Source organism: Syngnathus leptorhynchus, chromosome 17, assembly GCF_054491065.1.
Source record: "Syngnathus leptorhynchus isolate UIUO chromosome 17, UIUO_Slep, whole genome shotgun sequence".
Classification (NCBI taxonomy): domain Eukaryota; kingdom Metazoa; phylum Chordata; class Actinopteri; order Syngnathiformes; family Syngnathidae; genus Syngnathus; species Syngnathus leptorhynchus.
Genome location: NC_141211.1, coordinates 3,739,577 through 3,767,561, shown reverse-complemented (window position 1 = coordinate 3,767,561; position 27,985 = coordinate 3,739,577). Strand labels below are relative to the sequence as shown.

Here is a 27,985-nt window from a genome sequence, read left to right as displayed (position 1 = left end):
GTCTTATTTAAATACAAAAAAAAAGTCATCTTTCATCATAAAAAAAGAAAACTACAACAGTGTGATGTTAACATTGTTGGCATTATGCTTTAATGTTGGTTTTTTTTACAAAAAAATGGAAAAGATGACAAATGTGGTCACAAGCACAGCTTGTATATTCAGAACAAGAGGGATCCATCATCTGCCTCTAATTCTAAACACAGTAGAAGAATACTCGAGTCAGCAGATACACTACATTATATATGTATGAGGTATTTTGATACGCAGGCAAGGCACTACCTGATTCTTCCTTATAAGATCATCTCTTGTCACGAAGACTGGTGCGTCCTCCACCTCGATGCCCTCGGCCATTTCTTTCACTTTGTCGAGGATCTCCGCGCTATATCTGCCCAAAAAAATAAATATATACATATATTCATTGCATTTAATGCCGAGGCGCCATGCTGTTCCTTACACAAACCATAGAGGGCAGTAGCGAGTTGACGATGTCGCATCGTTAGGAGTAGAGCAACAAAGACTTTGTAATAGTCGACGTGGAAGCCACCAAAGGACTTATATCAAACATTTTAGAACGTTTTGTAGTCGTTAGTCATGATTTATTAAGAGTAAGCAGTTCAGATAAGTTACAAAACTGACGCGAACTTTTTTCGTAGCCATTATATTCTCAGGCAGAGGGGGCAGTAGCGAGCTCTCGGCCGTGATTAAAAATGGTCACCACAAACACGTTAGACTGTACAGATGTTGTGTTATCGTTAGGAATACAACGTGACTTGTGTACCTGCAGCCGAGGAAGAGATTGTTGGCCCACACCATTGACAATGAAAGTAGACGATCCCTCAGCAGCTTGCCCTTATAATTTTTTTTATTCCGTAGTATAAACTCCCTCCTGGGCACCCAGTGCTTGTCGCTCTCCGAGTGTCCCCTGAACCTCTCCAGACGTTTGACCGCATCAGCGTTTTTCGTGATAGAATTGTCCTCGTCCGAGCCCGACATTTTGGTGCAGACTCCTTGCGAGCATGCACTCGCTTCTAAACAAGGCAGATAGTTTCCGGTTTGGTAAGAGTAACCCACATGTCGTTTTCTCCTTTGCACTTTGGTACACAGCGTCATACGGCGGTGGGAATGGGTACTACAAGATGTCGATGACGGGGCTTTGGTACACATCAACATACAGCGGTGGGACTGGGTACTACAATATATTGATAAAGCGTGTGTGGGGGGGGCGTTACACGAACACGTGCACACTTAGGTGGCCACCCACACATTTATATTGAAGGAACATAAGAGTTTGATCTTAAAGTAGTTCATTAGACATCCTGTGTATGAGAGTATGAAACTGTAAAGTGCTGAGTGTGTGACGGTGGAGACAAAACAAGATATGTGGTGCAAGGACGTCTGAGTTCCAGAACAAAAGATAACCCAGGAGCAGCAAGGAGGACAAGATACCCACAGGGCCAGCTGGTAGATAACAACTGGTGACCCTGGAAGGAAAACTACAACCAGGAGGAGCGAGCAAGTGATTCTGCAGGAGAAGAAAGACCAATGAGAGCAAGCTAAAGTTAACTGCAGTTTACACATAGCAAATAGAATAATGACAGAATGCCTTTGTTGATGTGCCATTTGCATATTGTGTAGTATAACTAATGGCTGGGCAACTCGGATGTAGAGTACGTCTGCTGGTGGCAACAGAGGCGTACAGAGGTGTATTGAGAGGGACCCGGGACCCAGGTGATGTATTAGATTTGTGTGTTAGGAATAAATCCACTCGTGTGTGAAAATGCCGGCTTCCTGATACCTTTCTATTGCAGAACGAGCGCGCATATTGTTGGATGAGTGGCAGTTGGGTAAGGTCACAAATTGGAGTCAGATTAGTAACTTGAGTTCATGTTAAATTAGAAATAAATTCCAACAATATTAAGCTGTTTTTATTCATGTTGTGTGTTTTTTTTGTGTGCACAGACGCTTATTACAAAATGATGAATGAATGAAAATGAGTGCAACACTTTTGAAATTGTGAAATAAATAAATATGGACCATTTGTTAAGTTTTGGAGTGGCACAAATGAGCACATACTTACATCCATCCATTAAATAAATATTTTTTGGGGGTCAAAAATTTATTCTTGTTTGTCATCGATTCAACACTGAATTATAATACGCAAAAAAGCATTTGTACATTTTGTTCCTCAATCCTGTACACGATGACGTGACTGACTACAGGCTTGTTACAATACCGTCACTGACCTGTAGAGAGCGCTCACACCTCAGCGTCGGCGCAACGAGGAAGTGCAACAACCGTGCTGCTCAATTCAAAGTACGCCATAAATATGGCGCCAAAAGAGTTTTCAAGCTAAAGCTGCACCGCTCTTTTCCTCTTCCACATTTGTTTAGTCCCTCACTCTTTTTTTTTTTAAGGAGGAGCGTGCAGGGCTGCCGAACGGAGGGGAACGTTCGTCTTGTGCACAACCGCGTCCAGCACCGTGCAGCCGGCCAGAGAGGGACGAGGAGGAGGTGGTAGTGTGTTTTGGAAGAAGCAAAGAGGTGGGGGGGCTTGCGAAACAAACTGCAATATTTTTAGAGACATCGGTTTTTCCCCATCCATTTTTGGACGCTGGTGTATTTTCTTGCAAAAAAAAAAAAATGCGACATGATTGTTTCCAGTAAGCAGCATGTCGTACCCTGCAAGCCGCTCGGCGCGCACTGAACGGCGGCGGCGACACCCCGGCCCCTCGGCTCCGTGACCTGGAGCTTCTCCATCTCACTTTTCCCCCCGATTTTTTTGTTTTCATTTTCTTTGGATTTCCTGGATTTTTTTTCTCAACTGTCAAGGTGGGTGGGAGGGGGAAGACTCCTGTCAACCCAACGTGGAAGTTAAGCCAGAGGAACATTTACATGTGCTTGGATCCCGATGGTCTCCTGATCGGTGGGACGCCCTCCCCAGCAGAACAAGGTAAACATCGCTTTATTATGGCACTGTTTTATAGTTATTCATATAGCATACAAATATAATAACATTTGTGGTTCGGATGCAGTACTTTGGCATCCTTAGTACGTGTGTGAAGGTGTGTGTGATGGAAGTAACATATTTAAAGAGGAAATGCACGTTGGTAGTGCGCAGGCGCGTTTGACCCCCCCAGCAGCAAAAGGTAAACACACCCCTTAGCGAATGAAATTCTAATTTTACAGTCACATAAAATGCACAAGTACAGTCGTGAAATCCGGTGTGATGTTCACATCAATGGTTCTGATGCAATACTAAATGTACAGTAATATTGTGTACACGTGACGTCATGAGCGGCGGTGGCAGTTTGGTGTTTCTGATGGCATCCTGCTGTAGTGCATGTGAAGTAAATCCTTCCAATAGGAAAAACTACATGTTGATAGTGCGCATGCGCGTGGTGACAAGTGTATTTTTTTGGGGGGGGGGTGCGTAATGGCACTTAATTGTGCAAGATTCGCAGCGGCGTGCAACACCAAACTTGCCGAATAGTGAGGCGGATGCAGTGCGCATGCGCGTTGTAGTGGATTTGTTTGAGAAGTGCACCTTCACAGCTCTCAGAGGAATTGCAGGTTCCTTTGCATAAAGGAGGGGGGGGGGGTGCAGTTCTGCTTTTAGGAAGGCAGAGCACGCCACCACACACACTAGGACACACAAACACACACGTATCTAGGAATTAGAACAACCCCTCTACCCCCACCTCCTCCTCCCGCTGGCGATGCTGCTGCTGCTGCTGCCGCTTCGTGCTGTGCAGATCGAGCAGGCTTTGGAGGAAGAGGAGGGAGGTGTTGGAGGGGGTCGGGGGGGGGGGTCGTGTATATTTACTTCCAGTTCTTGTGTGGAAGTGACTGCAGCTCCTTTTCCATGTCAAAAGCGCAACAGCTGCTCCAAAGCGTCCATCCCAGTGGCAAATGGATTTGAATGTGTGGATTTGATAGTTAATACAGAGCAAGGATGTGCAGGCAAAGAAGGGGTGCGCAGCATGTGGCTGGTGGGCCAGGTTAGGCTTTCAAAAGCAGGTTGAATTTTCAAAATAGGTCTTTGCAATTATTTGTGGTTTTCAAAAAATGCCTTTCAAAGTAGGCTTTCCAGACTGGCTTCGGCTTTCCAGTGTGGACATTTTGGTGGCTGTCCAAATGAGAGTTTTTGCGCCTTGGGGATGGAGGTGCATTCTGTCAGCACGACTTGATGGTGTTCACACTCGCTCCTTCTTGAATCAATTAAAGCACAGTCGTCAGGAGGCTTGTTAAATGGTCCCATTTGTGACACAACCCCCCTCCCCATCTCGTCAACCCCCCCAACCGCTCTCCCAACACCAAATCCCCCTTTTCCCATCATCACATTGCACACATTCACTCAAACACGCTTCAAACGCTCACACGTGCAGACGCCCTCCTCCCGCCGAGTCCGAAACCGGAGATGAGTCATGATGTGTGTGCGTCAATGTGTGTGTACTTCACGGGGGGGGGGGGGGGGGGGGGGGCGTCCTATGTGGCAGGATGTTGTTTACAGGCGTTCATCTCTTCATCCCTCGTGCCTCCATCGTCATGTGACACACATGTGTACATACAGTGTACACGTGTGTATGAAGTGTACATGTGCGTGTATGTGTGAGTGAGTGTTGAGCTGCGATTGGTTGAAAAGGGGGGTAAGGACCACCACGTGGTGCGATGACAGACAGAGGATGAAGAGGAAAGGGGAGGGGGAGGTTCTCACGATTGTACACAGTGTACATTTCCGTTTTTCTGCAGAGAAAATCATTTGCAAGCCACGTGCAGGGATTTGAAATTATGATTAGCGTTTCAAAGTTAGCCTGGTTATGATAAGGACTTTATTTGGGTTCAATTCTGAAGTTTGACCAAATCAAAATCACATCATCAAGAAATAATGAATTTTTTTGTTGTTCTCTTATAACACTTGTAGTTAGTTCCGCCTCCCTGGCTCGAGCTTTGCCTCCGTCACCACCTCTTCCAGTGGACACTGTCCAAATACTAGAGTGAGAGCGTGAGGGATGAGGGACAGGTGAAGGTGAAAACCAGGATGGCAAGGCGGCGTTATGAAGCAATTTATATGCAAAGATTCTCCAGCAAAGTGACTGACCTCTGCCTTCTGCGTGTGTGTGTGTGTGTGTGTGTGTGTGTGTGTGTGTGTGTGTGTGTGTGTGTGTGTGTGTGTGTGTGTGTGTGTGTGTGTGTGTGTGTGTGTGTGTGTGTGTGTGTGTGTGTGTGTGTGTGTGTGTGTGTGTGTGTGTGTGTGTGTGTGTGTGTGTGTGTGTGTGTGTTTGTGTTCCGAGGCACACAGCCAGTCTTGTGTAGTTGGTTGTGCATTTGCCAGGAAGTTAGTTAATGTGTTTATCATGGACGCATTTGTCAGTAATAGTATCCCATGACGACCGTAGCTCTTACTTTGTGTCCTTGTGTGTGCGCGTGCGCATGTTCCTGCACACTGTGCGTCAGTGTTGTGTGTGTGTAACAAACAGCATGTAAAATCAAATGGATGAAAATTCACATACAGTTCATTAATTAATGGTCCCATGAATAAAAATATATATTCATATATCTATCAATAATGAATAAAATGATAAAATGATCATAAGCAAGTCGCTCACAAATTAATTGATTTGTTGTATTTTCATTGCGGACTTGTTCATCTCACAGATTTCCCCCCCCCCCCCCCCCCCCCTTCTTCTTGGTTTTTGTCCTGGTAGATGGAGAGCGAGACAAAGAGGAGGAAATATTCGACCAGCAGCAACGACTCGGACACCACCGACAGTAAGTATGTTGGACATACATGATGCACAAAACACATTGTTTGTATCTTTAGGTGCTATTTGTTTATACATATACACTCTTAGCTACCTGTGCTAATTGCTAAGCGGTTGCCACCTGTTTGTGTGATGTGTGTGTTGGAGGATTTTTTTGGGGTCCTTATTCTCAGCATTAGCTCATGTTTTTTTTTTTTTCTCTTTATTGCAGGTCAGGTGACGTCGTGGTCCAGGTCGTCCAAGAACGCGGCCGCGGCCACCAGCATCACGTGGGTACGACATCAGCACAAGAAGCATTCCGAGGTAAGGGACAAAAAGTTAGCGTTACAAATGATCTTGTCAAGCGTGAGTCGGGTTTTAAGGCTGAGTGAGCCTTGCATGGGGTTCCAATTAAAAATTTCAAACTAACATGTTTGCCTTTCGTGCCAGAGTTAATATTTCCAATCATGGTTTCAAGGATGGGTTACAGTTTCCGAGTCAGGTTTCAAGCCTAGCTTAGTGTTTCAAATTAGGGCTTTAAGCACACTTATGTTAAACTCGATCAGCCTGCTGTGTCCAAAGTCAATACATCGGTCTCCCGACGCAGCTTGAATGGCCGGCACGGTGCGGTGGGGAAAAGTGGCAGGTTTGCATGAGTGGTCGCTTCGAGCGGCCGCCGTGAGCGGTCGCCTTGAGCGGTCCACGAGGATTCTCAAATGACTACCCTGGTGTAAGAAGTGGAAAAAATGGTTGCCGCGAAGGACGCTTTGTGGCTTGCAAATTCCTCCTGGTTGAAGGAGACCAATTCATAAAAATAACTCAAAGCAACAAGGAGTTTCTACGCTAAGCTCATCTGCTCTAAGCTAGGTTTGAGTCAGATTTGCATGGGTGGAAATAAATTATTTTGGAAGTGTTGTTTGGGTTTCAAATTAGCACACACACACACACAAACAAACATGCACACACACACACACAAGTTAAACGAATAGCCGCGTGTCTATAAATTGCTCTTCCTTTGGAGTCTTTCCTCGAAGGCCAACCGCCTCGCTGCTTTGATGAAGTCCGTTTGGGACACTAACAGGAAGGCAATGGCCGCTTCTTTACTGGCAGCGTTTACAATAAAAAAAAAAAAAGAGAATGTGTGCATCATAAGACTGTACGACAACTTCCGGTGTGTGCGTGCGTGCATTTGTTTGTGTGTGCAAATTGGCCTCATTCAAGCTGGTCTTGCTTGCTCGTAGGAAGCGTTGACACTTGTCAAAACACGGCGGCAACATCACCCTCGGACACACACACAAAGTTATTTGTCAATAGTGTTTCAAAGTACGTTTTGTAATCTGATCTTGGGTTTTCCCGTACAATTTCAAAGTTTTATCATGATTAGAGGTCGAAACAGAAATCTGCCTAGCAACAAAACTTTCTTATTATTGACGAAGCAAACTTGTTTACCATCTTGGTAAGAACTGCCAAGACCATATGTATTATTTGTTTGGCGTGCGTGAGCTAGCTGGCTAGCATCTGTTCTCGCTCATTATTGTCTGGTTGAAACGAATGTGCAACGCCATAGCGACCTGAAGATCACAGCAACAGGAATGTCTGGATGTGTGTGTAAAACATCTGTATTTTTACTCCATTAACTAAAAGCTGCTTGGCTGGAGCCACAGGCACACACACGTGAATACACTTTTGCCACGTGTGTGTGTGTGTGTGTGTGTGTGTGTGTGTGTGTGTGTGTGTGTGTGTGTGTGTGTGTGTGTGTGTGTGTGTGTGTGTGTGTGTGTGTGTGTGTGTGTGTGTGTGTGTGTGTGTGTGTGTGTGTGTGTGTGTGTGTGTGTGTGTGTGTGTGTGTGTGTGTGTGTGTGTGTGTGTGTGTCGTCTATGATGGCGGCATGTTCGGAACGCCGCTCGCGTATCGATTTTTGTTTTTTTTTAAAGCATTGCTTTCCAAAAGTGGGTCACATCTTCCTCGCAGACATTTGTTAGCACGTTGGTCTATTTACACCACGCTCCCAAAGTAGTGAGAGAAGAAGAAGGATGGGGCAGGGCGGGGGCTTTTGGGGGGGGTCTCGACAGTCTCCTTCATTCTCTGGCGTGTCAGTGACCCACTTTTTTTCTTTGTAGGTTTTCAGAACATGTTTGCCGCCTTACGCTCGTGCGCCACTTTTCTTCATATTCATACCTTCTCACCTGGTGGCCGAGCTTTTCCCGAAATAGGCTCTGCAAGTCTGGCTTTCAAACACACGAGGTTTTAAAATAAAGATTTGAAACGTGACGGTAAATGTGCAACCACGTCGTCACAGGTGCGGAATCCATTTGCGAGCACATTCTCGGTTTTGCTTTTGAGCTTGTGAAACATCTGCGGACTTTTATTTTCCTTTCTTTGAACGTTTCTCACTGCGTCGCTAACGAGCTAGCGCCAGTGGCAGGAAATCTGAGGAGGAAATCCCATTCACGTTTCTTTGGCGGCTGTTTTGTATCCATTGACTGTTTTTATTTTACGTCCCGGGGAGGATAGAAGTCAAAGTAGCAGCCGCCATCTTGAGTTTGACTCGTTTTATTCAGGCTAAAAGGAGCCAAATAAAAAAACGGATTCGAGTTGGGAGCAAGGGGTAGGGTTCCAAAACAAAGTAAGACAGCTGCACGATACCGCGTTGTGCATTTTTATAGTTGATAATATCGTTTTCATCACATTCCTCTTGTTGACCTTCCAAGCTCCCCGCGCTAAAATTAGCCTCCTCCGTCTGAGTGGCGACATCTGCTATGACGATGTGTTGGGTCGCCATGACGATGATGCTTCTGCATCCTTTCCAATAATGCCATAAGAAGATTTGGCCAGGCGCCTTCATCCTGCCGAAAATGAATTCCCCAATTGGCTCTGGAGAACATTTGCAACATGAAATTTGGTAGACATGTCTATCACGAGTAGACTCACAAAAATATTCTCAAGAAGCAATCTCCAACAATTTAGGAAATCGACATTTAGGTTTGAATACGGCAGTTTAGACATAATTTCCTTCAACTTATCTTAGAAATGTTCTCTGATAGCTACAAAATGTAAACAATTTGGAGTCATTTTTGTGTGTCGGTCCAAGCCATTCGTAGACTCCCCCTATTGGCAGAGATGCATGGCTACAATAACAGCACTCCCTTATTACCCCAGACAGACATTAAAATTAATTACCTAATGTGCTGTATGTCAAAGTTGTTGTTCCCCCCCCCCCCCAATATTAAACGTATGTGGGTGTTTGTGGTGTGTGATGTCAGCTGCCCTTTAAAAGCACTTTGTCACTGTCCTCTGTGGGAAAGTGACTCAGCTGCGTAAAGTCAGCGCGAGTGGAACATACGCACGCACACACATGCATATAAATTGTGTGAGTTGTCAAAAAGCATGTGTCTATGTAGGTGTGTTACCTAGTTTCAGTATGGTGTGCATGGATGTGAAAGTGGACTTCCTGGCTTTAAATGTCACCTTCTACCTCACTGCAGGCACACACACAGAGTCCGAAATGCAGAAGTTGTTTGTTGTAATCATTGCCTTGTCGCAATTTTGCGGTCAGCTGAGCAATGATGACATCACGTTAAGTCATAATGAGCTTTAGTTTGGAAAGCTTGTAAGACTTGTATCGCTCGGAGCGATGTTTCTCAATCTTTGTTGAGCCAAGGCATAGATCTCTAGGCGCACCGCCAAGCAAAAAAAAAAAAAAATGTCACAAGCTGAACTAATGATGATGTCGTCTCGATTTACTCGCAAACTGACATATTCAGTGTCAAGTCTGGGCCGCTTTAGTTGAAAGCTTCTACTGTGTCTGATATCGATTTTTTGGGGGAGGCTGTTACCATTGATTAAGAATAAATAATAAATACAATCAACTTTTTTTTTTTTTTTTTGCACCCTTAAAACTTAACAAGTTAAAAGTAGCTTCTGCCGGATCTTGCCCCCAAGCGTGGTTGAAAATAACAGCAAATTTCTGTTTCAGGTGTTTCGCACCGATTTCATCACGGCCATGAAGCTTCCCGACTCTGCGCAGCTGGGCCCGGACGACTTTTATGTGTTGTCGGACCCTTGGAGGCAAGAGTGGGAGAAAGGAGTGCAGGTGCCCGCCAACCTGGAGGCCATCCCGCAGCCGCTGGTCAGGTAAAACCAACATGCTACATAAAAAGGCTGGGAGCAGAAACAGTCCTAAAAAATGGCCGACTTGCTGTGTCTTTTCCGAGCCTGTTTATTTTTGTCTGCTCATGTGTGCGTCTCTATTGTGTTGATCCCCGAGCGCAAAAAGCAGTCGATAGTTGACGAGACGTCGTTGCGCTCGATCGTTTGTGCGGCGAACACGGAAAGAGATAAATGTGTCTTGCTGAGTGTTTACACTTTGTAATGGGCTCATATCTCACTCGGACGCACGCAAACAAGCGAGCGAGCAGATGGATGTGCGTCCATAGGCAGCGACGGAGAAGCAGATTGTCAAGAAAAGACACATGGTCCAGATAAGCCGGCGTGAATGAAGGCGACCCTTTGATGTTGTGCATAACGGAGGGCGCCAAGATAACACAAACGGCACAGCGTGATTGGACATACTCTCGTTTTTTGTCTTTCATTCAGCGTTTGTCACTCCTCTGCATCCGTCCTTTGCCGCTTGGAAATCATCACTCAACTGTGCTGATGTAGTGAGCATGCCAGAGCAGTGGGTGGCGCTGTAGCCGTTATACGTAAACCCAGGAGCCACTTTAGTCTTTTTAGAATTTGTTTTCTTAAAAACTAATTTAAATTCCAACTTTATTTACTCATAATATTACACATTTTGTCTCACTTTATTATTGTCAAATTTTCACCCAAACACATTATTACGGATTTATTGGCGGATTTATTCATCTTGGCTGCAACCTGTAAGCCTGGAATAAAAAGTGAAGCCAGAGAGAGAGAAAAAGGAAGACGAGTGTTTTGTCAAATCTGGACGCGCCTGCAGCCCCTTTCTTTTTTTTCTTCACTCCAACAATTTTTAGTCATGATGTCATTATTCATCATGAGAAAAAAAAATAGGAGGAAAATATGTCAGCGCCTCAGGCTTGACTACAGTGTGAGCAATAGAGGGGGAAAAAAAAGTGTAGCTTTCATTTGTTCTGCTTTCAGCACTTCAACATTTTACAAAATATTTTCTATACGTTGCTGTAAGTGACACGTTTGTAAAGTCATCCGTGTCAAGTAAAAGGTCAGAAGGCAACAGAAGTGCGTGCACCAAAGTCAAAATGAAAGGGTTGAAATGAGTGGCGATGCCTTCAGGAGCCATCGCAGCTGCTGTTTTTTTACAGTGTCATTTGCTTATTTGCGCCGCAACTCATGAAAATCCCTCAAAGATGAAACTGAGTTTTTTTTTTTTTTTGTAAGATCTCTATCACATTACAGTGTTAACGAGCACAGATGCCATCCGACTCATAGTTTCCATGTCTCGTGGTTACTTTTGAGTCACAAACGCTCCTTTTTCACCTCAGTCATATTTGGTCATTAAAAAAAAAAAGAAAAAGCCTTTAATTTATCGCACGCTAAGCTTCTGACATTTTCTGACTGCCGCACAAGTAGAAGTTATATTATTTATTTATAGGTTAGATAATAAATTATATAATTAAAAAAATGTATCATGAAGAAAAAGTTGTCTGGCTTCTATCTGACGTTCTTCTTACTGAGCTCTTTCGGCGTCCTTCTTACTGGACAGATTGACCTCTGACCCCTGGTAGAGGCTGCGTATTAGTCATTACCCGCATCCTGTCCTCACACAATAAGCTTTTTTCCTGGACTTCCAGTTTTGGATTTAGTCTCCGGCTTGTTGTGTAATCACGTGCCGACTTCTCTAAAACGTCGGCGGGTTCACGGCCCGGAGCGTCTTCCACTTGTGGTTTTTGCTTTCACTTTGAAGAGGGGGTGGAAAGAATGCTGCGCATCCGCAGGCGGCTAACATGTCTCTAAAGTTCGGGATGAATTCATCCCAGTTCGAAGAAGACCACAAAAGAGACGAGATGCGGTTTAGAAACACGTAACTCGGTCGTCGCCAGAACCGCAGCGGTGGGGTCGCGAACCGACGGAATTGACTTGTTTTCTTCACGCCATCATTTATCAAGCGCTTCCCGAAAAGTTGGAGCCCGGTGCCAAAGCTGATCAGGCTTCATCGAGGGACTTATCTCCAGGTTGTTTGGATACGGTTCCGTCCAAGGAAAAAAAAAAGAAAAGAAAAGGTGAACGGGTTTAGCTCGGGAGTCTGAGTCACTCTTTGGACACGATTGCCGTCTGCGCGTCCAGCTTTGCTTGTCATTCCGTCGAGGTCGGCCAGCCAGCCAGTCGGAACGCTCCAACTGGCTGCCTTGATTGGTTGGATGTCGTCCAGTCAGAGAAGGGCAATGTCTTCTGCCCGCCACGACTTCGGTCGACGGCGAGCAGCAGAGGATCGTTGAGGAGGGATTAACGACGCCACTTTGACCGCTTGCACCCCAAATTTATTTTCATCCGACTCCTCTCTTCTTGTTGTTTGATACTTTAGCAAAAGAGGCAGCTAGTATCCAAAGATGGCGGTCCTCGACGCTTTGTCACGCACGCTGGGTCGACTTTTACTTTACAAATAGCGTCTTTTAAATTTCCACGTGGCATCAAAGGAAAAAAAAAATCAAAGCTCGCTAGATTTTATTAGCTGCGGCATTTTTTTTTTTCATCTTACGGGGATGTTCGCCGAGTCAGCAGGCCCGAGGGAAGCCACAAAATCTCCTGAGACAAACCTGCCTGTCACTTAACGGAGAGCGACTGTTGCATTCTGGGTAGTTGAGAACATTGCGTGGCCTGAAATGTTGTTTTTCATGATTTATTTATTTTTTTCTCACCCTCCACCCATCATGGTGGTTCCTACCACATCCGGGCTGACACATAAGTGAACACCAAAAAAAAAAAAAAAAATCTGCAGCAGAACAAAAATATGTCCAATATGGTGTCACAGGAAGTCAAACATTTTGGTTTGAAGCTGAACTTTCCCAAGGGTAATGTATGAACTCCAACCAACATCGCCGGTCTCTTTTTCGAAATAAAAACAAAGTCGCTCCAGAACGTTTGCCGCTAATGGTGACGCCTTTTGTGTGTAAATGTTTGTGCGTCACCGCATCCATACACATACATATTGTATTGGTTCCTGGAACAACAGCATGACTCATTCCCTTCCCATAGTGGGCCATAAAAGCAATTTACACACACACACACACACACACACACACAAGTGTGTGGTGACATCATCCCAACCAGGAATTGTGTCTTGAGTACCTTTAATAATGGGCTCTCCATCTCTCTCAGGATCCTTGATCATCTTTTGAAGGACAAACACACTTGAGTAGCACTGCAATATTGTCGTATTTGAAGATAGACGGCTGGAAATGACAAACAAAGCATGTTGATGTACTTGAGCCTAACCAGTCCTCCTTCACATACCTAACCTGTTGTCCCCCACTTGGCTGTAGCTGCCCTTAGTCTCCCTTTGGATATATTGGCTTGCCCTGTTGCTTGTTTGCGCTCTCCCCCCGTGGCCTTCAATCTATTCTTGGCTATGCTAGTTTAGCCTGTCTCACCCCTGTAGTTGTCCAGTTGATCACTCCACATTCTCCACTTGGCTGCAGTTGCCCTCTGTTACTCGAGCCTATCCAAATGCTACGCCTTCATCTCTGGACGCAGCAAAACTATTAGAGCGCACTCCTCCCACTGCGTCTCATTCCTCAACTAGCCGAGCGAAAGATATGAATGAAAACATTCCCACCGGACTTGTTTGCCCAAACGGTGCCCGCATTCCCTCCTGCCCCCCCCCCCGCCCCCTTTTGGATTTCCTCCTCATCCCTTTTGTCAAAGATTATTTGTACAGGCTGCGGCTCCTCTAGAGCAAAGGTGTTAATAAGTCGCTCTCATATCCATGACAACAGGCTTGCTTTCCTGGCATCTCAAGCAGACAAAATGGCAGCTCACTGGAAATTCAAATATGAGTTGTTTTTATTTCCAAAATAAAGTTGTAATATTTAGAAAGGAAAAAAAAGTCATTTTAAAAGACAATGTGTTATATTTCGAAATAAATGAATATTTTAAGAAAATAGCAATAGTGTTCCTTTGAGGATAAGTCAACGTTGAACTCCAAGCATCGCTCTTGTTTCTTACCGCCCCCGTGTGTCCAGAAAAAGACTGCAGCCTTAATACTGTACATTGCTGTATCATGCTGTAAGGGCTCACGTAATATACAGTATGTTTCTTACTACATATAGCCTGCTTCGGTTTGCATGCTCGTGTGGGAACAGAGAACGTGTCTCTTGGCACACACACAGCGGGAGAGAGTGTACTGGTGTGAAAGCTTTGCGTATAATGGGGGGATTATGGGAAAGAAAGGGGAATCGCAGTTTTCTCAGACAGACTGTGGCAGAGTTATTCCAAGAATGACACACACACACACACACACACACACACACACACACACACACACACACACACACTTATGATGTTGATCAAATATTTTCCAGTGCCAACATGACTTTTTTTTTTTTTTTTTATGGTGTCATAAATTTTTGGGGGGGAAGGGATTAGAGTTGAAATATTCTGCAATTACTGTTGGAATTTTGATCATAGATGATTTATTATTTACACTGATTTAATTTTTTTTTTCTAGCACAATGCATTTTTTAAAATTAACCAACTTAACCTTTGTCAAGAGATTTTTTCAGTTATATCTTAATTTTCTTAAAGTTAAAGAATGGGGGGGTGGGGGTTGAGTTAACCCACTAGTTTTCAGTGTGGTAATTTAGCGGCGCTTTTTTGTGGTGTTCTTCACATGTTTCACTGTTTTGTGTGCATGCCTTTCCTCTGAGGTCACGTCTGCGTCTGGCGGAGGCATCTTCTAATTGCGCTCTTTCTTTCGCAATGTGCATTTTTGACCATTTGCTTGCGCGCAACTTTATTTGCTTTTAATGAAGCCGTAATTTAATAAGAGCACGTTTATAAAAAAAAAAAAAATACTTTTGCACCTTCTGCTTTGCTTAAAATGTCAAATTTCCTCTTTTTTTTCCCCCCCACCCTTAACTCCATCAGTCGGACATTCTTATGCGTGTGTCGAAATTCTCTTGAGGGTCAGACGAGCCCAGCCCACGCTGGGAAGACGTCTCCTATGTCAACACTTGCGAGTTGACAAAAGATGATTGTTTTACAAGGAGGTAAAAAGTCGGCTTGCTACTCTCGTATGATAACCGCCGCCACCTTGCACACAAAGACTACAAATGTATTCATATCGTTAATGCAATGGCGTCTCTTTCCAGTTCTTTGTCACATCTGCCACCTTGCACAATAGAAGAAAAAAAGTGCCTTTTATTTATTTTTTTTACGATTATGTAACGCTGCCTGCGTGTGTGTGTGCCGTATATAGTGTGGCCTTGGTGATGATTATGTGGGAGGTGAGTCATGAAAGCAATGAAAGTGACAGATTGAATAGAAAGACTCACATTTCTAATGGACATGGTGCTCTTAAATGTCTTCTAAAAGAACATGCAAACACACACACACACACACACTTCAATAACACACTGCTGAAATGAGACACTCAAGCTGCTTTGCACCTTACATAACAGACCATTGTCTCATCTCCCTGCTTGTGTTTGTGTGTGTGTGTGTGTGTGTGTGTGTGTACCCAGTGTGCTATCTATTTGCCGTGTTATTTAATTATAATCTCGTACTGAAATAGATCAAAGCAGTCTGTTTCTTTCAGATAATAAAAGAAGCTGTAAAAGCACATTTTAATACCACTCTCATCGCTCACTGGTCCGATTGACTTTCTGTGGGTAAACAAATCGAGCTAAGTTGATTTAAGTATAGACATTACACTCAGTTCCTTGAAATGTGAAATATTAAATGTAGTGCAAAGTGTTTTGTTTTGGTTGTTTTCACATTTTTGTAAGGCGGTAACTAATTGAACTGTATGCATTTTTTTATTTTGCTGTTGTGATTGTTGCGTCACATGACTTTAATGTCAGTCGAGGGCTAGTGGGTCACGCAGAGTTCCCGACCCCATTTCCCTCTCTCGTTGACTGTCGAGACGTTTTAGTCTGGAAGCGCTGGAGAGTAGACAGTACCCGGAGGAATTTCCCGACGTGACCCACAAACACAGTCTGGTGATCCCGTGCCAGGAAATACACACAAAGTCTGCCATTTTGACTTAAAGTGGCTATTTTGGTCATTGTGGCCATTTCCATCGGCCCGTCAAAGATGGACTTGTCCTTCAATTATTGTGTCATCGCTACAAATTTGAAGCAAGCCATTGAACGGTTGAGATTTTTTTTTTTGGGGGGCACAGGTTACTGCCAGAGTCACCAAGTAGAACGTCCAACGAGGGCGACGTGGACCCTTTGCCTCTTCCCGGCCAAGCGTATGGCTGCTACGACTTGGACGACACAGACGTGGCTTGGCTGGAACTCGTCAACCAAGAATTTGCGCAGATGGGTGAGTGCCCGCTGTTATCTTGGTCATTTTATTACAGTGAGGAAGGAGAAACAAACATCTTGTCATGATGTGAAGAATTTATTGACGTAAGCTAGCTTTAAGATGTTAACGTTAGCCGCTATCCCACCCCATCAGCGATGCCCGAGCTGACAGAGCTGACGATGGAGCGCGTTCTGGTCGAGCTGGAGCGGGTGTGCGAGGAGAAGATGCAGCAGGCCATCGAGGCAGAGGAAGGCCTGGGCATCGAGTACGACGAGGACGTGGTTTGCGACGTCTGCCGCTCACCCGAGGGCGAGGACGGCAATGAGATGGTCTTCTGCGACAAGTGCAACGTTTGCGTGCACCAGGTCTCACTTTTGATGTTTACGAAATACAAACGTTACAGTTTAACCTTTCGCTAGCATTGATTAGCTTGGCTTGCTGACTGTTTTGCAGGCCTGCTACGGCATACTGAAGGTCCCGCAGGGCAACTGGCTTTGTCGGACGTGCGCCCTGGGCGTGCAGCCCAAGTGTCTGCTGTGCCCCAAGCGGGGCGGCGCCCTCAAACCCACCCGCAGTGGAACCAAGTGGGTCCACGTCAGCTGTGCCTTATGGATACCCGAGGTGAGGCTCGCTGTTATTGCTCACATGCTAATGTTAGCCTAGCTTGTTATTGTGCTGTACCATTGCAGTGCTGCAGTGACCCTTAGTCTCCCTTTGGATAGATTCGCTTCAAGTGTGTTTATTTGTGTGCATCGTCACAAGTCGATGTTTTGGCCCATTTGTGTGGAAGCTGCTGGAAGAGTGTGTGCGTGTCGGGGTGGGGGGGGGGGGTGTTTGCTTGTGTGTGTGTGTGTCGAGCTTTCAAATGATACACCCCCTGCAGCGTTGTGTGTAGCAGCCTACAATTCTACAATGGGTCTCACTTGAACGCACACACGAGCTTTGCCTCTATCATCTCTATCAATGCAACTTTTATGAGTTTTTTCCTGTTTTCCTGCTGGGAAAGAAACACACAAACAGTAGAGCCTCTGGGTAACTTCCCTCCATTTGTGCCAGTGTGTGTGTGTTGATGTGCGTGACACTTCAGGGTCAATTAGCCGACGGATCAATTAGTCGCGGCAGCGAGCAATCGTCTGTCATGGATGGGCACAGTAACAAACGAGGGAAAACAACAACAGCAATGCAGCATTAGGATGAAACGCAAAGTGGTGTTTTGAATTGCTCCAAAATGTGTGCGCTAGGTGAGTATAGGTTGTCCGGAGAAGATGGAGCCCATCACTAAGGTGTCCCACATCCCCGCCAGCCGATGGGCTCTGTCCTGCAGCCTGTGTCGAGAGCACACCGGAACATGCATACAGGTACTGCTGTCTTCGTTCTTTGCTAGCAAATTTGGTAGGCATGAGCACACCCGCAAAAATAAGTTCAGACCTGAAAGCTAATTGATAAGGTTCTTCTCCCCCTGACAGTGTTCCATGCCCTCGTGTATTGTGGCCTTCCACGTGACGTGCGCCTTCGACCACGGTCTGGAGATGAGGACCATCCTGGCCGAGAACGACGAAGTCCGCTTCAAGTCTTTCTGTCTGGAGCACAGCGCCGGCGGAACGGCCCGACCCGAGCGGGCGCCCGAGCTCCCGGAATCCCGTCTGCTACCGTACAGTGTGTCCGAGAGGGCCGAGCGGGACCAGCTGGAGCGGGACAAGGTGAGCCAGCGGAAGCAGAAGCTCCAAGAACTGGAGGATGAGTTCTACCGACTGGTGGACCCCGGCGAAGTGGCGGAGAGCATGGCGCTGCCTGTCACGCAGGTACTACCTGATCTTGTCGAAAACCACCTCATGGAACTCAAACGTGTGGCTCAATGCTGTGAAAACATTCCTCCCTAAGGTGGACTTCCTGTACCAGTTCTGGAAACTGAAAAGGAAGGCCAACTTCAACCAACCTCTGGTGACTCTAAAACGAGACGAGGTGGACAACCTGGCCCAGCAGGAGCAGGACGTCCTCTACCGAAGACTCAAGCTTTTCACGCACCTCCGACAAGACTTGGAGAGGGTGAGTGGACCAGGAGGAGAAAAAAAAAAAGGGGGGGGGGGGGGGGCATCCTCTACAGGCGGCCAAGTAGCCTCAGATTTGAGGAGTGCCCAAGTGGTGATTTACTCTTTATCGATCTTTTCTCGAACACCTTCTTACCTCTTATGGTGATAAAGTGCCCAATAGCTCCCCAGAAGGCGGCGAGACTTCAACAAGTGCTCTCCAGTGTCTCCTTTCACGCCGTCGCGAAGATTAACTCCGCTCGGGTTCATCACGGTCACGTCGCCCGCGAGTCAGAGTCGATCTATTGACCGCTGGCCTCGCCATCTGGAGTTCTCCCGAGATCCAGCGCCCGTTATCGACGCCGTTCACGTTGTTTATTCCGTCAATATGAGCCGACGTAACGGCGGTCGAGGGGGAAATCCTTATGTGAATAAACGCCGGGGCGGATAAGTCCGTTGAAAAGGTGGGAAAAAACTTTCTGCAAAATCTAAATAATGTGGGTAATGTTAGCATCAAGCTAGCCCCATTACAAGTGCAATAGTGATCAAATCAATTAATAGCCGTGTCCTGCTTTACTTGTTTTATTAACTGAAGATAAAATCTCAGATTTGTAATTTTTTTTTTTACAAGAATTTAGATTTCCAATTTAAATTTTATTGCACTTTTGCAAATCGAAAAAGCAAATGCCAATGAGAAGCTTTTTTTTTTTTTTTTGTACCAGCGCTAATGTTAGCGTTGCGCTAGTATGGAAAAGGCTCACTACCAAATCAATTCATGCCACCTCCTGACAAGTGGCAATCTTCAGTTTGTCATCTTTTTTTTTCGCCATCCTTCTTTCCTTGGAAAATATTTGCCCTGAAGAGCGTCTGTCAGGATGAAAGTGTTGCATGTCTTGCATTGTGTCTTCCTTTTTTTCTGTGTGGGTGTGCATGCACGTGTTTGTGTGTATGTACGTGTGTGTGTGTGTGTGTGTGTGTGTGTGTGTGTGTGTGTGTGTGTGTGTTGCACAAGCGAGTTTTCCAATCAACTCGTATTTGTTGGCAAATTGAAAAATCCCCTTCCATTCATCATCCGTGTGTGTGTGTGCGTATAAATTTCTGGGGGCTAATGTCGCCCTGGATTAAACACCCCCACTTGCTTCACTCTCGCTCTTTGAAGTGCTGCCAGCGTAGCAAATTGATGTCCCCGAAAGCATCGGTGAGCTTTTTCGCCGAGTGGGCATTTCGCTCCCGAGCGGTTGCTTAAGTCTTGCAGGTGTCGCAAGCAACGCCGGCTACTGTCAAAACGATTCAAAAAATGAAGGATTACCGCCATTTGCGGCCTACGAGTGCTAATGCTAAAAGCCATGCTAACAACAAAGCGTCGTGCATTGGCCGACTAACCATATTTCTTTATTAGGCTGCCAGCTACCGAGACAATTTCAACTTGCTCTTAGGTGGACGCCATTCATATTCATTCACCTCGGTATTGTCACGGTTGATAATACTTCATATTTTCTGTGGTATTTACTGTTGTTAGATGGATACGACCATTTCCTAACCCCAGGTCCGACACGAAATTCATTCCTTTTACAGGCCTCTAGGGAGGGCTACTTTTCCAAGATGTATTTTAGCCACAAAAAAAACCTGAGTGGGGAACGAGATGCCAGATGACAATTGAGTGGATTTCTCTGGTGGGTAAATGTATTAGTGAGGCCCATCTCACGTCTTCATGTCTGCCATCAACTGTCTTATGTAACTTGCTCGGGTTCAGGCGGAGGACAAAGTGAGGAAAGAAAAAAAAAAAAAAAGGCTATTCAATGACTCAGCCTGCTCTCACACACAAATACAGCTCACAAGAGTACTTAGAAGCCACAAGGCGGTCGGCAAGCGGGGCCCGCCCCGTCGGACGGATTCCAAAATGCGAGCAGCCTCGACCCCAAAACACAAACATGACAGACATTTTAGAAATTCAACTCACCCTTCCGCATTTCTTAACTGATACTCTGCACTTTTTTAAAATATCCCCAAAATTCAGTCAACATTCAGAACCTGGCTCTCCAAATCCCACATTTACTTTTGTATTCCACAATTTCCAACTGCCAAAAAATGGTAAAAAAAAAAAAAAGTCTTCCATTTCAGATTCATATTTCATTTGATTTCATTGCCCATCAGTTCACTTGAGTGTCTGCTCTTACAATTTTCCTCCAGAAATGACATTCTCTGGTTAGTAATAGTTCTCGCCGCCACTCCTTCGGCATTTTAAGCTGCGCCGTGATAATAAGGTGAGCCTGTAGTGCTTGTGGAACATTTTTTTATTTTGCCTCCCTTCCTACTTTACACGTGTCGTACTACAGCACGGCTACGAATCGTAACCCTCATCAATGTCTTTCACCTGTTTTTATTTCTACCTCCTTCCCGCTAGCTGCCCCTCTGATACCGCAATGAAATAAATATGAGGCTTCGTATAAATATTTATTGCCGCTTGTGTGTTTCCACGGCCTCGGCGGAGATAAATAATTCACGGACAGTCAAACTCTAAATTCGTACGGCTTTGATAAGACAATGGGGGCGGGGGACACGTGGCGGCGAGCATACGCACGGCTTTGACACGGATAGCGTGTCACTACGTTACACGATGTACGCAGTCGGAGTCAGCCAGGTGCTCTCTGCATTCAGATGGCATTTAAACGGGCCTTGACGTGATGACGTCCGGCTTTTACGTGGCGGCCGTGTGACAAATGGCTGATTCAACAAGTGACAAATGACTTGTTGATTTTCTCCCTGGCGCCGTTCTCCGTTGGGAACGTTCTATCTTTGCTCAAACGCCGGCTGTCCTTGCGCTGATAGCGGGCCAATTAGAGATCAATAGCGATGATATTTAGATGGTTCGGGATCAGCGCAGATGATTCGGTTGCAATGGCTAAAATAGTCGCTCGGAATCAAAATGGCAGACTTCGTATCGCTGTTTGGTTTGCTCGTTGAGGCTTGTCTATTAAATTGAATTTGGCTCAGATCCGGTCTTTAGGGGGCTTCATTTTCACAAATGTCTTCAGGGGGCTGACAAATGACAGTTTGATGATGCAGAGAATGAGTGAGAAGGAAGTTTGAAAGTAAACAAATGACTGCCCCTCGTGCTCCACCCTCTTGTTATGTATCCTGTTTTGCGAAATGACACACATTAGCCGTCTAATCAACGACAGGTTCCGCACATTGTGTCCCCGGTTGAGAAGCTATTTTCATCCTCGCTCAGGACGGGCCAGATAGGCCGAGTAGACCGATCAATCAAGATCAGCAGATAAACAGTCAGCCTGCAGCCAACACACACACACACACACACAGATGTGGTCAGAGACACATAATAATCGAGTTAGCGTCATACAATTCAACTGGCCAGTATCCAGTTTTTGGTGTGTTAGCTGCAAGTATGCTCATTTCAAAGCTAACTAAAACGTTTTTTTTGTTTTTTCTATTCGTCTGCTTCCAGGTGCGTAACCTGTGCTACATGGTAACGCGGCGGGAGAAGATGAAGCACAGTCTGTGCGACCTCCAGGAGAAGATCTTCCATCTACAAATACAACTGCTGGAGGAAGACATGGCCGGAGGTAAATAGTAGCTTCATCTGTCCTTTTGGTGTACCCCAGGGTTCCTTTTTCGGTCCCCTCCATTTTTATTTGTTGACTTTGCCCTCCATTTCAAGCTTTTACCACCATTTACAAAGCTCAGCTGGACTTCTTCAAAACTGAAGTCATGAGCAATGCAAACGTCTTTGTTTGCAAAATATGCACATCTATTTTTTTTTTTTCTTACCCTACGAATAACCTGGCAGTTGAAGCTCTTGAGCATAACATTTTTTTCCAACCCTTGCACCTGTGATTCAAAAGCAGGAATGGCCTATTGAATTTCTGGGGTGGTATCCAACACAAAATGGCCACTATCACAGTTTTCTAGGACATACACACACACACACACACACACACACACACACACACACACACACACACACACACACACACACACACACACACGCATGAGTTTGAGTATTGTTATGCAGGAAGTGCAGCACATTTACATTCCAACTGTGACAAGCTGACAGCGGTTAGTTTTGCCCTCTCTGATCTACTCTCGCCTCCAGTATGTGTGCGTGTGTGCACATTGGTGTGCGTGCGCGTGTGGCGAACTACGACAAAGGCAGGCGAAATGAGCAAGAAGAGGGCTGGGAAGGTTTATGGGATGGCAGTCCGAGTAAAGATAAGAGAGGGAGTGAGGGAAGGAGAGGGCTGGAGGGAGTGAGGAAGAAAAGCTAATGAGCTCAGGTACGAAGTAGGACACACACACACACACACACACACTTATGCTGCAGTTGAGCGCATCTGGAAAGCGAGGTCATTTATCACTGTGCATAACATGTATCTCCCGCATAGCGAGAGAGAGGTGAGAGGTCTTTACAGAATAAATAATAAGAATTAAAGGTGCTGCGAGTAAACAACGTTTGAAAGAAAACAAAAGTCTTCAGTGGAGAGGTATTGCAAGGAATGGCCAGAATGAGCTTGAAATTGTTTGCCCTGCATGACATCGTGGTCCTTTTTTTTTTTTTGCAGGTCTGCTCATTATTTGGAGGATAGGAAAGCCCTCAGAATTTTGATTTATACGTGCTAGGATAGAGGGCCTTAAATAATGCACATAAAAGCTTGTAAAATGGTGTTTGAAAGCACTGCTGATGCAGTTGGATGTGTGAGCAGATTACAAGCTCCAGGGGGGGGGATCTTCCATTTTTGTCCTTGAAAAGCCCAAAAGAAATATCTGATTAGGGAAATGAAATGGGTGACAAAAATTTGTTTGCGGGAGATTAAAAACGGTCACAATGGAGGAAATGAAAAGAAAAAAAAATGTCTTGACGTGATGAAGCAGCATGTGGCTCATGATTTTTATCACGCGTGATAATAACAAAACAATGACTAGCTTGCCAATGCTAAAGGCACTTACCCGAATATTTACAACCAACATGGAGGGGAAGCTAACAAAATACCTTTATCATACATAATTGTGTCTCCCCGCAGAGAGAGCCCAGAAGGGAGGTGGAGGCGGAGGAGGAGGAAAGCTGAGTACAGGGAAGGAGAGCAGGAGGAAGAATAGTCCTGACAAAGGAAAGGAAAGATGGAAGTCAGACAGTGACTCGCTGCTTAAGGAGATAGGTACATTTTACGACTCAACTATAAACTGATCAATTATCTCCAACGCTATTATTGTCCGAGTGCTTATAAACAGAGTGTCAGAGAGTCCTTGTTAGCACCCATCATTTGAAAATGGCCAAGCGGGGCTCTGGATCTGTGTCATTCCGCCAATTATTATTGCTTTCATATTTGTATGTGTAAAAACATGCGTCACATCGTGTCCACGGTGGCGTGTTTACCTTCCTGCTCAATTTTCCACCTCCCTCGCCTCTCCTGCAGAGGCATGCTGCGTCATGGAAACAAACGTGTGTGTGTGTGTGTGTTTACGTGTATGCAGTTTGTGTGAAGGCTCAGCGGTGTCGCAGGCACCCAAACAGCACCTCCTGCTGTTCCTACTCGGCACATCGTTCCTGATTTTTTTTTTTTTTACACAGACTTCACTTTTCCATCTGTGTTTTGTCTCTGTAGGTTTGTCCAAGTCCTTCCCATTGGATAACTCGTTGTTTGACAGCTGGCTGGCTCAGTCTGTGCATATCACGGCCGACGACATGCTCACCAAGTGGGCTCTGGGTTCACAGCATAGAGACAAGAGTGGCAGCCTGCTCTCCGACCAGGTGATAGTCCAAAAAGAATTAGATCCCACCCAGAATTATAATTAGTTGACCCATGCAAGGCTAAATTTTCCTGGTTGTCCTGCAGCTGCTGCAGGGTGAAGAGAGTTTGCTCAATCTGATGATGGAAAACTCTATGGAGTCCACGTGGAAGACGCCCCAGCTGGGTCGCAAATCCAGAGGCAGCTGCAAATCCCGGGCCCGCGGACACACGGCCACCTCTGGGACCGCACCGCCGCCGCAGCGGACATTTCTATCCGCCGGCTCAGGTTCCGGCGCCTCTGCCGTAAAGGCCGCGTGGGCGGGCAGAGGGACGGAGGAAAAGCACGCTGCTCGCAAGGGGTCCCGAGGTTCCTCCAGGGTCCTCCACCATCACCACCTCCACCGTCACCACACCAGGAGTTCCGACCTGCAGCCGCCCATCTCCAAAATGGACTCCTGCCACATCTCTGAGGACAGCGGGCCGTGGGGCAGCAAAAGCGCCGCGTCCAGGCTGCCGACCGTCGCGCCGTCCCCACGGCTGCGCATGTCCCGCCAAGTTAAATCTAGAGGGCGAGGCGGCGGAGGGTCAGCGTCCGAGCCCAAGGACGAGCGTTTGCTCTACGGCGACGGTTACTTTTCCGACGGCGAGCAGGATGACTTGGACACGCGCCCTGGCGACGCACGTAAACTCCGCCTGGCGCAGTTGCATTCCGGGAAGGAGGACCTGCTGAGGCGGAGCGTCATGGCGTCCTAAGGACCCTGAACGCATCGCAGACACGCTAGCGCTCTCGCTAGCCGACTCTCTCCACCTGTGCCCTGAGCATTCTTTGAATGTAGCCACTAGCCTCCTCGCCTGTCACCGCTAGGTAACGATCGAAAATAGGAAACAGGCGTTCGTTGTTTTTTTTTTTATCCGAATTTTGCGCGTTAAAAGACTTCGTTATTGTAGTCTTTGGGGCATTCTTCTAAATTGCGTAACCAAGGCTGGTTTCAGGGTATTCTTTGAATAGCAGATGGCGTCGGAAAGCACAAGTATAGTGTTATTAGCACTGGCTGGTTTACGAAAAAAAGACGCTTGGTCGTTTCCACGTGGATGAAGAGTCGGAGTTAGAAAGATAAGAACGTACGAAAACATTCTTCCTTATTCAAAATTCCGTTTCTTTGCCTGGAATAAACTCTGTGCCTTCTGTCGCACCCCCCTCCCCTCAAAGACCCCACTCCTCGCCAAACAATCGCCGACCAATCAGCTGTCGCCCAATCCGATTTATAACAATCAATGCGAATGTGTCACCTTAATCATTTTAGAGTGCCTGAACAAAGGATGTACGGACAATATTTTGCCATTTTTCACGCCCTATCATCAGAGGTGTGTTTTCAACATTGTGCAGTGCCAGTTAACAGCCTCTAGAGGGCAGCATTTAGCACGTCCGACTTCCTGTTCCATTTACTTTAGCCAATAGATAACGTGGCTAGGCTAACGAGGCTAAACTCCCACGTAATGTCGACCAAGTTTGTCCGACAATTTGTGCGATTGAAAAAAAAACAAAGAAGACTTTGCTGTTTTTGTATTGAAGGACGTCTGTGGTTATCTCAGGGGTTTTAAGAAAAATGGTTAAAATAATGTCTCTAACTTGACTGATGTTTTATTTTTTTGCATAAAAATTAAACGATTCCGCTAGCAACCGCTAACGTATCTATATGAATATATATATATATAAAGAAAGCGACGCGTGTATGTCGAAAACTTCCACTTTTTGGACGACTACTGAGCACTCGGTATGGTCATACGACCATAATGCCGAGGCCAATCAGCTGCGTGGGCCCAATTTTTACGTCCCGTATTTTTTTTTTTTTGTGTCGCTCTGCAATTCCGACGCGATGTTTAAAAACGGCGTGTTACTGCTGAACTGATCACACACTCATTTAAGGCAGGTTTGGTGTAACAGGGTTTGATGATACGACCAGGCGTCAGCTATGGAGCTATGGTATACGTTCCCGAAGCGTTCCTGATGCTTCCCTATGTTCGTACAAAACTCCTGGATGTGCCCCTGAGACTCCCGTATGCGTTCCTAAAGCTCCGGTATGCATTCCTAATGTCTCCATGTCCAATACTCCTGTATGCGCTCCTTCCAAGAGTCTTTTGTTATGAATATTACCGCTGGCAACAAGAATGACAACTTTTGATGTTTTCTGTATAGACAGCAAAGGTCGTAGCACGTAGTAGTGATAAGACACGGTGATTATGTCTTGTCAGTGTACACAAACCGCTATCAGACAATATTTACAGTGTGGCGGCCACGCCCTCTCCTTCCTCGCAAACTAGCTTCCTAGGCAAATGTAGACAAGAGGGGATCTTTGCCTCCTGTGTCGAGTAGATGCTAAGCTAACTGTCGTGTGCTACTTTGGATTTGTTGTTGCCTGTGACGTTCAGATCATATTCCGACCTTTTTTCAAATAACTTCGATTTCTTTTTCATCAAGAGATTCTGGTCATGTGACACTTGTTTTTAAAACTGAAATCTCTGACCACATGAAAACACATTCAACAGGTAGCACTATCGCTCGAAGAAAGTCATTTGGAGAATAGATTTAAATCGTGAAGGGGAAATGAGAAAAATATATGTGGACTGATAAATGATTTGATGGCACTTCTGAATACACAATTTCAACTTCATCGGTAGCGTTTTGGCCGATTCCAGGTTGAGATGCTAACCTCATTGCGAGCTTGTACTGTATTTAAGACAACCGGTCTAGTGACTCGCTCCTGTCCTCTTGAGGCACAAAGTGTTATTACAAATTCGTTTGCCTTTGGCTTTTGCATATTTTTTTACCTTTTAATCAACTACAATGTTCAGGTTATAAAGCAAAGAATTTCACGCGCTTATTTGTTTACTTAGTATTACAACCTTTGGTTTGCTTTAATCCAGTTGGTCCCCCTCCCCTCGGGTTTGGTTCAGCCAACCAAATCAGCCACTCGGTGACATCATAGCAAATAGTATGTAAACAGAGACTAGACGCATTATAGACTTGATGGTTTAGCATGTCATCATAAACGTGTAGTATTATCTGCCTCGTTTTTAGATAAAAAGAATAATGTGCATTTGGTTATTTGCTGGCATAATTTAGCCCAGCATTTTTTGTCCACATGGGTATTAAATCATCAAAAAAAGAAAGGAGGGCAGCGTTGAGACGCATTACAGCGCACTTGGAATTTTTATGAACCAAACCCTGGGGGGGGGGGGGGGTCATGGACTAAGTTTACAAACTCATCACCTGATTCTGACCAGAAAAAGAAAGCACCTCAACTAAACATTTAAAGCAGCACTTAATCCAGATCCAAATCTGAATCCTTAAAAAAAAAAATCAATCCTCTGCTGCATCAAAAGCTTTTTTTTTTTGTTCAACAAATGAATATGAATGTCGCAGGGGTTTTATCCTTCTGTCTTCTTTTTATTTCTAAAGAATGTTGTGCCATTTGTGAATAGCAAAGAGAACTATTGAACATATATGAAAAGAAGAAAAAGCTATTTTAAATTATTTTTTATCTTTCTCTGGCATTTTGTTTTGCTATATTTATTTTCTTGTATTAGTCTTCTTTGTAGGAGGGAGGGACAACTTTAAAAACAAACAAAACGTGTATTTTTCCTTAGCGCGAGAAGCCTATTTTCTTCCTTTTTGTACAATTTGGATGTTTGGAGCGAGACTTTGACAAGCAATATGATGATGTCCTTCCTCTGTGACTGTATATCTGCATGCTCTTTGTGTGTTGCCTTAACCGTGGCTGCCAACCCCCACCCCAACTCCCCTCTAAATCCACCCCCAAAATCCCTTTTACCTGGTGGCGCCCCACCCGGTCCGGTCCAATAAAAGCAGTGCTTTCTGTGTACTCCCACAACCTTTGCACTCGTCTTCTTCCACACCGCACTCGTCCAAGCACAATATTTCTGTTAAATAATAGAAAACAAAAAAAATAATCAATATTTATTGAATGCAGTGACTCAAACA

General features: G+C 45.3%; 2 protein-coding genes across 7 annotated transcripts; one reads left to right on the top strand and one right to left on the bottom strand.

Annotated features, from left to right (window-relative positions):
- Window positions 1–62: 62 nt before the first annotated feature.
- On the bottom strand, window positions 63–1,067 carry xtbd1 (XRN2 binding domain containing 1). The gene is made up of 3 exons (XM_085936036.1): window positions 779–1,067; window positions 280–385; window positions 63–193 (listed from the first exon to the last, which is right to left on the bottom strand). Exons 1-3 carry the CDS (start codon window positions 991–993, stop codon window positions 188–190), a joined length of 327 nt encoding a protein of 108 aa, XP_085792162.1. The 5' UTR covers window positions 994–1,067; the 3' UTR covers window positions 63–187.
- jade2 (jade family PHD finger 2) lies at window positions 649–27,869 on the top strand. 6 transcript variants are annotated; one of them, XM_085936031.1, is made up of 16 exons: window positions 649–1,728; window positions 2,415–2,540; window positions 2,661–2,949; window positions 5,705–5,768; window positions 5,973–6,064; window positions 9,718–9,875; window positions 16,081–16,226; window positions 16,362–16,573; window positions 16,662–16,829; window positions 17,450–17,566; window positions 17,675–18,010; window positions 18,090–18,254; window positions 21,702–21,819; window positions 23,275–23,409; window positions 23,857–24,002; window positions 24,088–27,869. In XM_085936031.1, the coding sequence occupies exons 4-16, from the start codon at window positions 5,705–5,707 to the stop codon at window positions 24,733–24,735; spliced, it is 2,505 nt and encodes an 834-aa protein (XP_085792157.1). In that variant the 5' UTR covers window positions 649–1,728; window positions 2,415–2,540; window positions 2,661–2,949; the 3' UTR covers window positions 24,736–27,869. The 6 variants fall into 6 exon arrangements, with proteins under 6 accessions (XP_085792157.1, XP_085792155.1, XP_085792154.1 ...); XM_085936029.1 differs by having other exon boundaries at window positions 2,415–2,949; XM_085936028.1 differs by lacking the exon at window positions 649–1,728 and adding an exon at window positions 2,242–2,313 and having other exon boundaries at window positions 2,415–2,949.
- The last annotated feature ends 116 nt before the right edge of the window (window positions 27,870–27,985 follow it).

Bases quoted from the DNA above. Each gene is read 5' to 3' on its own strand.
- jade2 (XM_085936031.1), top strand. From the start codon at position 5,705: ATGGAGAGCGAGACAAAGAGGAGGAAATATTCGACCAGCAGCAACGAC. The intron at 6,065-9,717 runs GTAAGGGACAAA...TTTCTGTTTCAG, and splicing joins AGCACAAGAAGCATTCCGAG to GTGTTTCGCACCGATTTCAT. The intron at 16,227-16,361 runs GTGAGTGCCCGC...CCACCCCATCAG, and splicing joins CCAAGAATTTGCGCAGATGG to CGATGCCCGAGCTGACAGAG.
- xtbd1 (XM_085936036.1), bottom strand. From the start codon at position 993: ATGTCGGGCTCGGACGAGGACAATTCTATCACGAAAAACGCTGATGCG. The intron at 386-778 runs GTACACAAGTCA...TTTTTTGGGCAG, and splicing joins AATCTCTTCCTCGGCTGCAG to ATATAGCGCGGAGATCCTCG.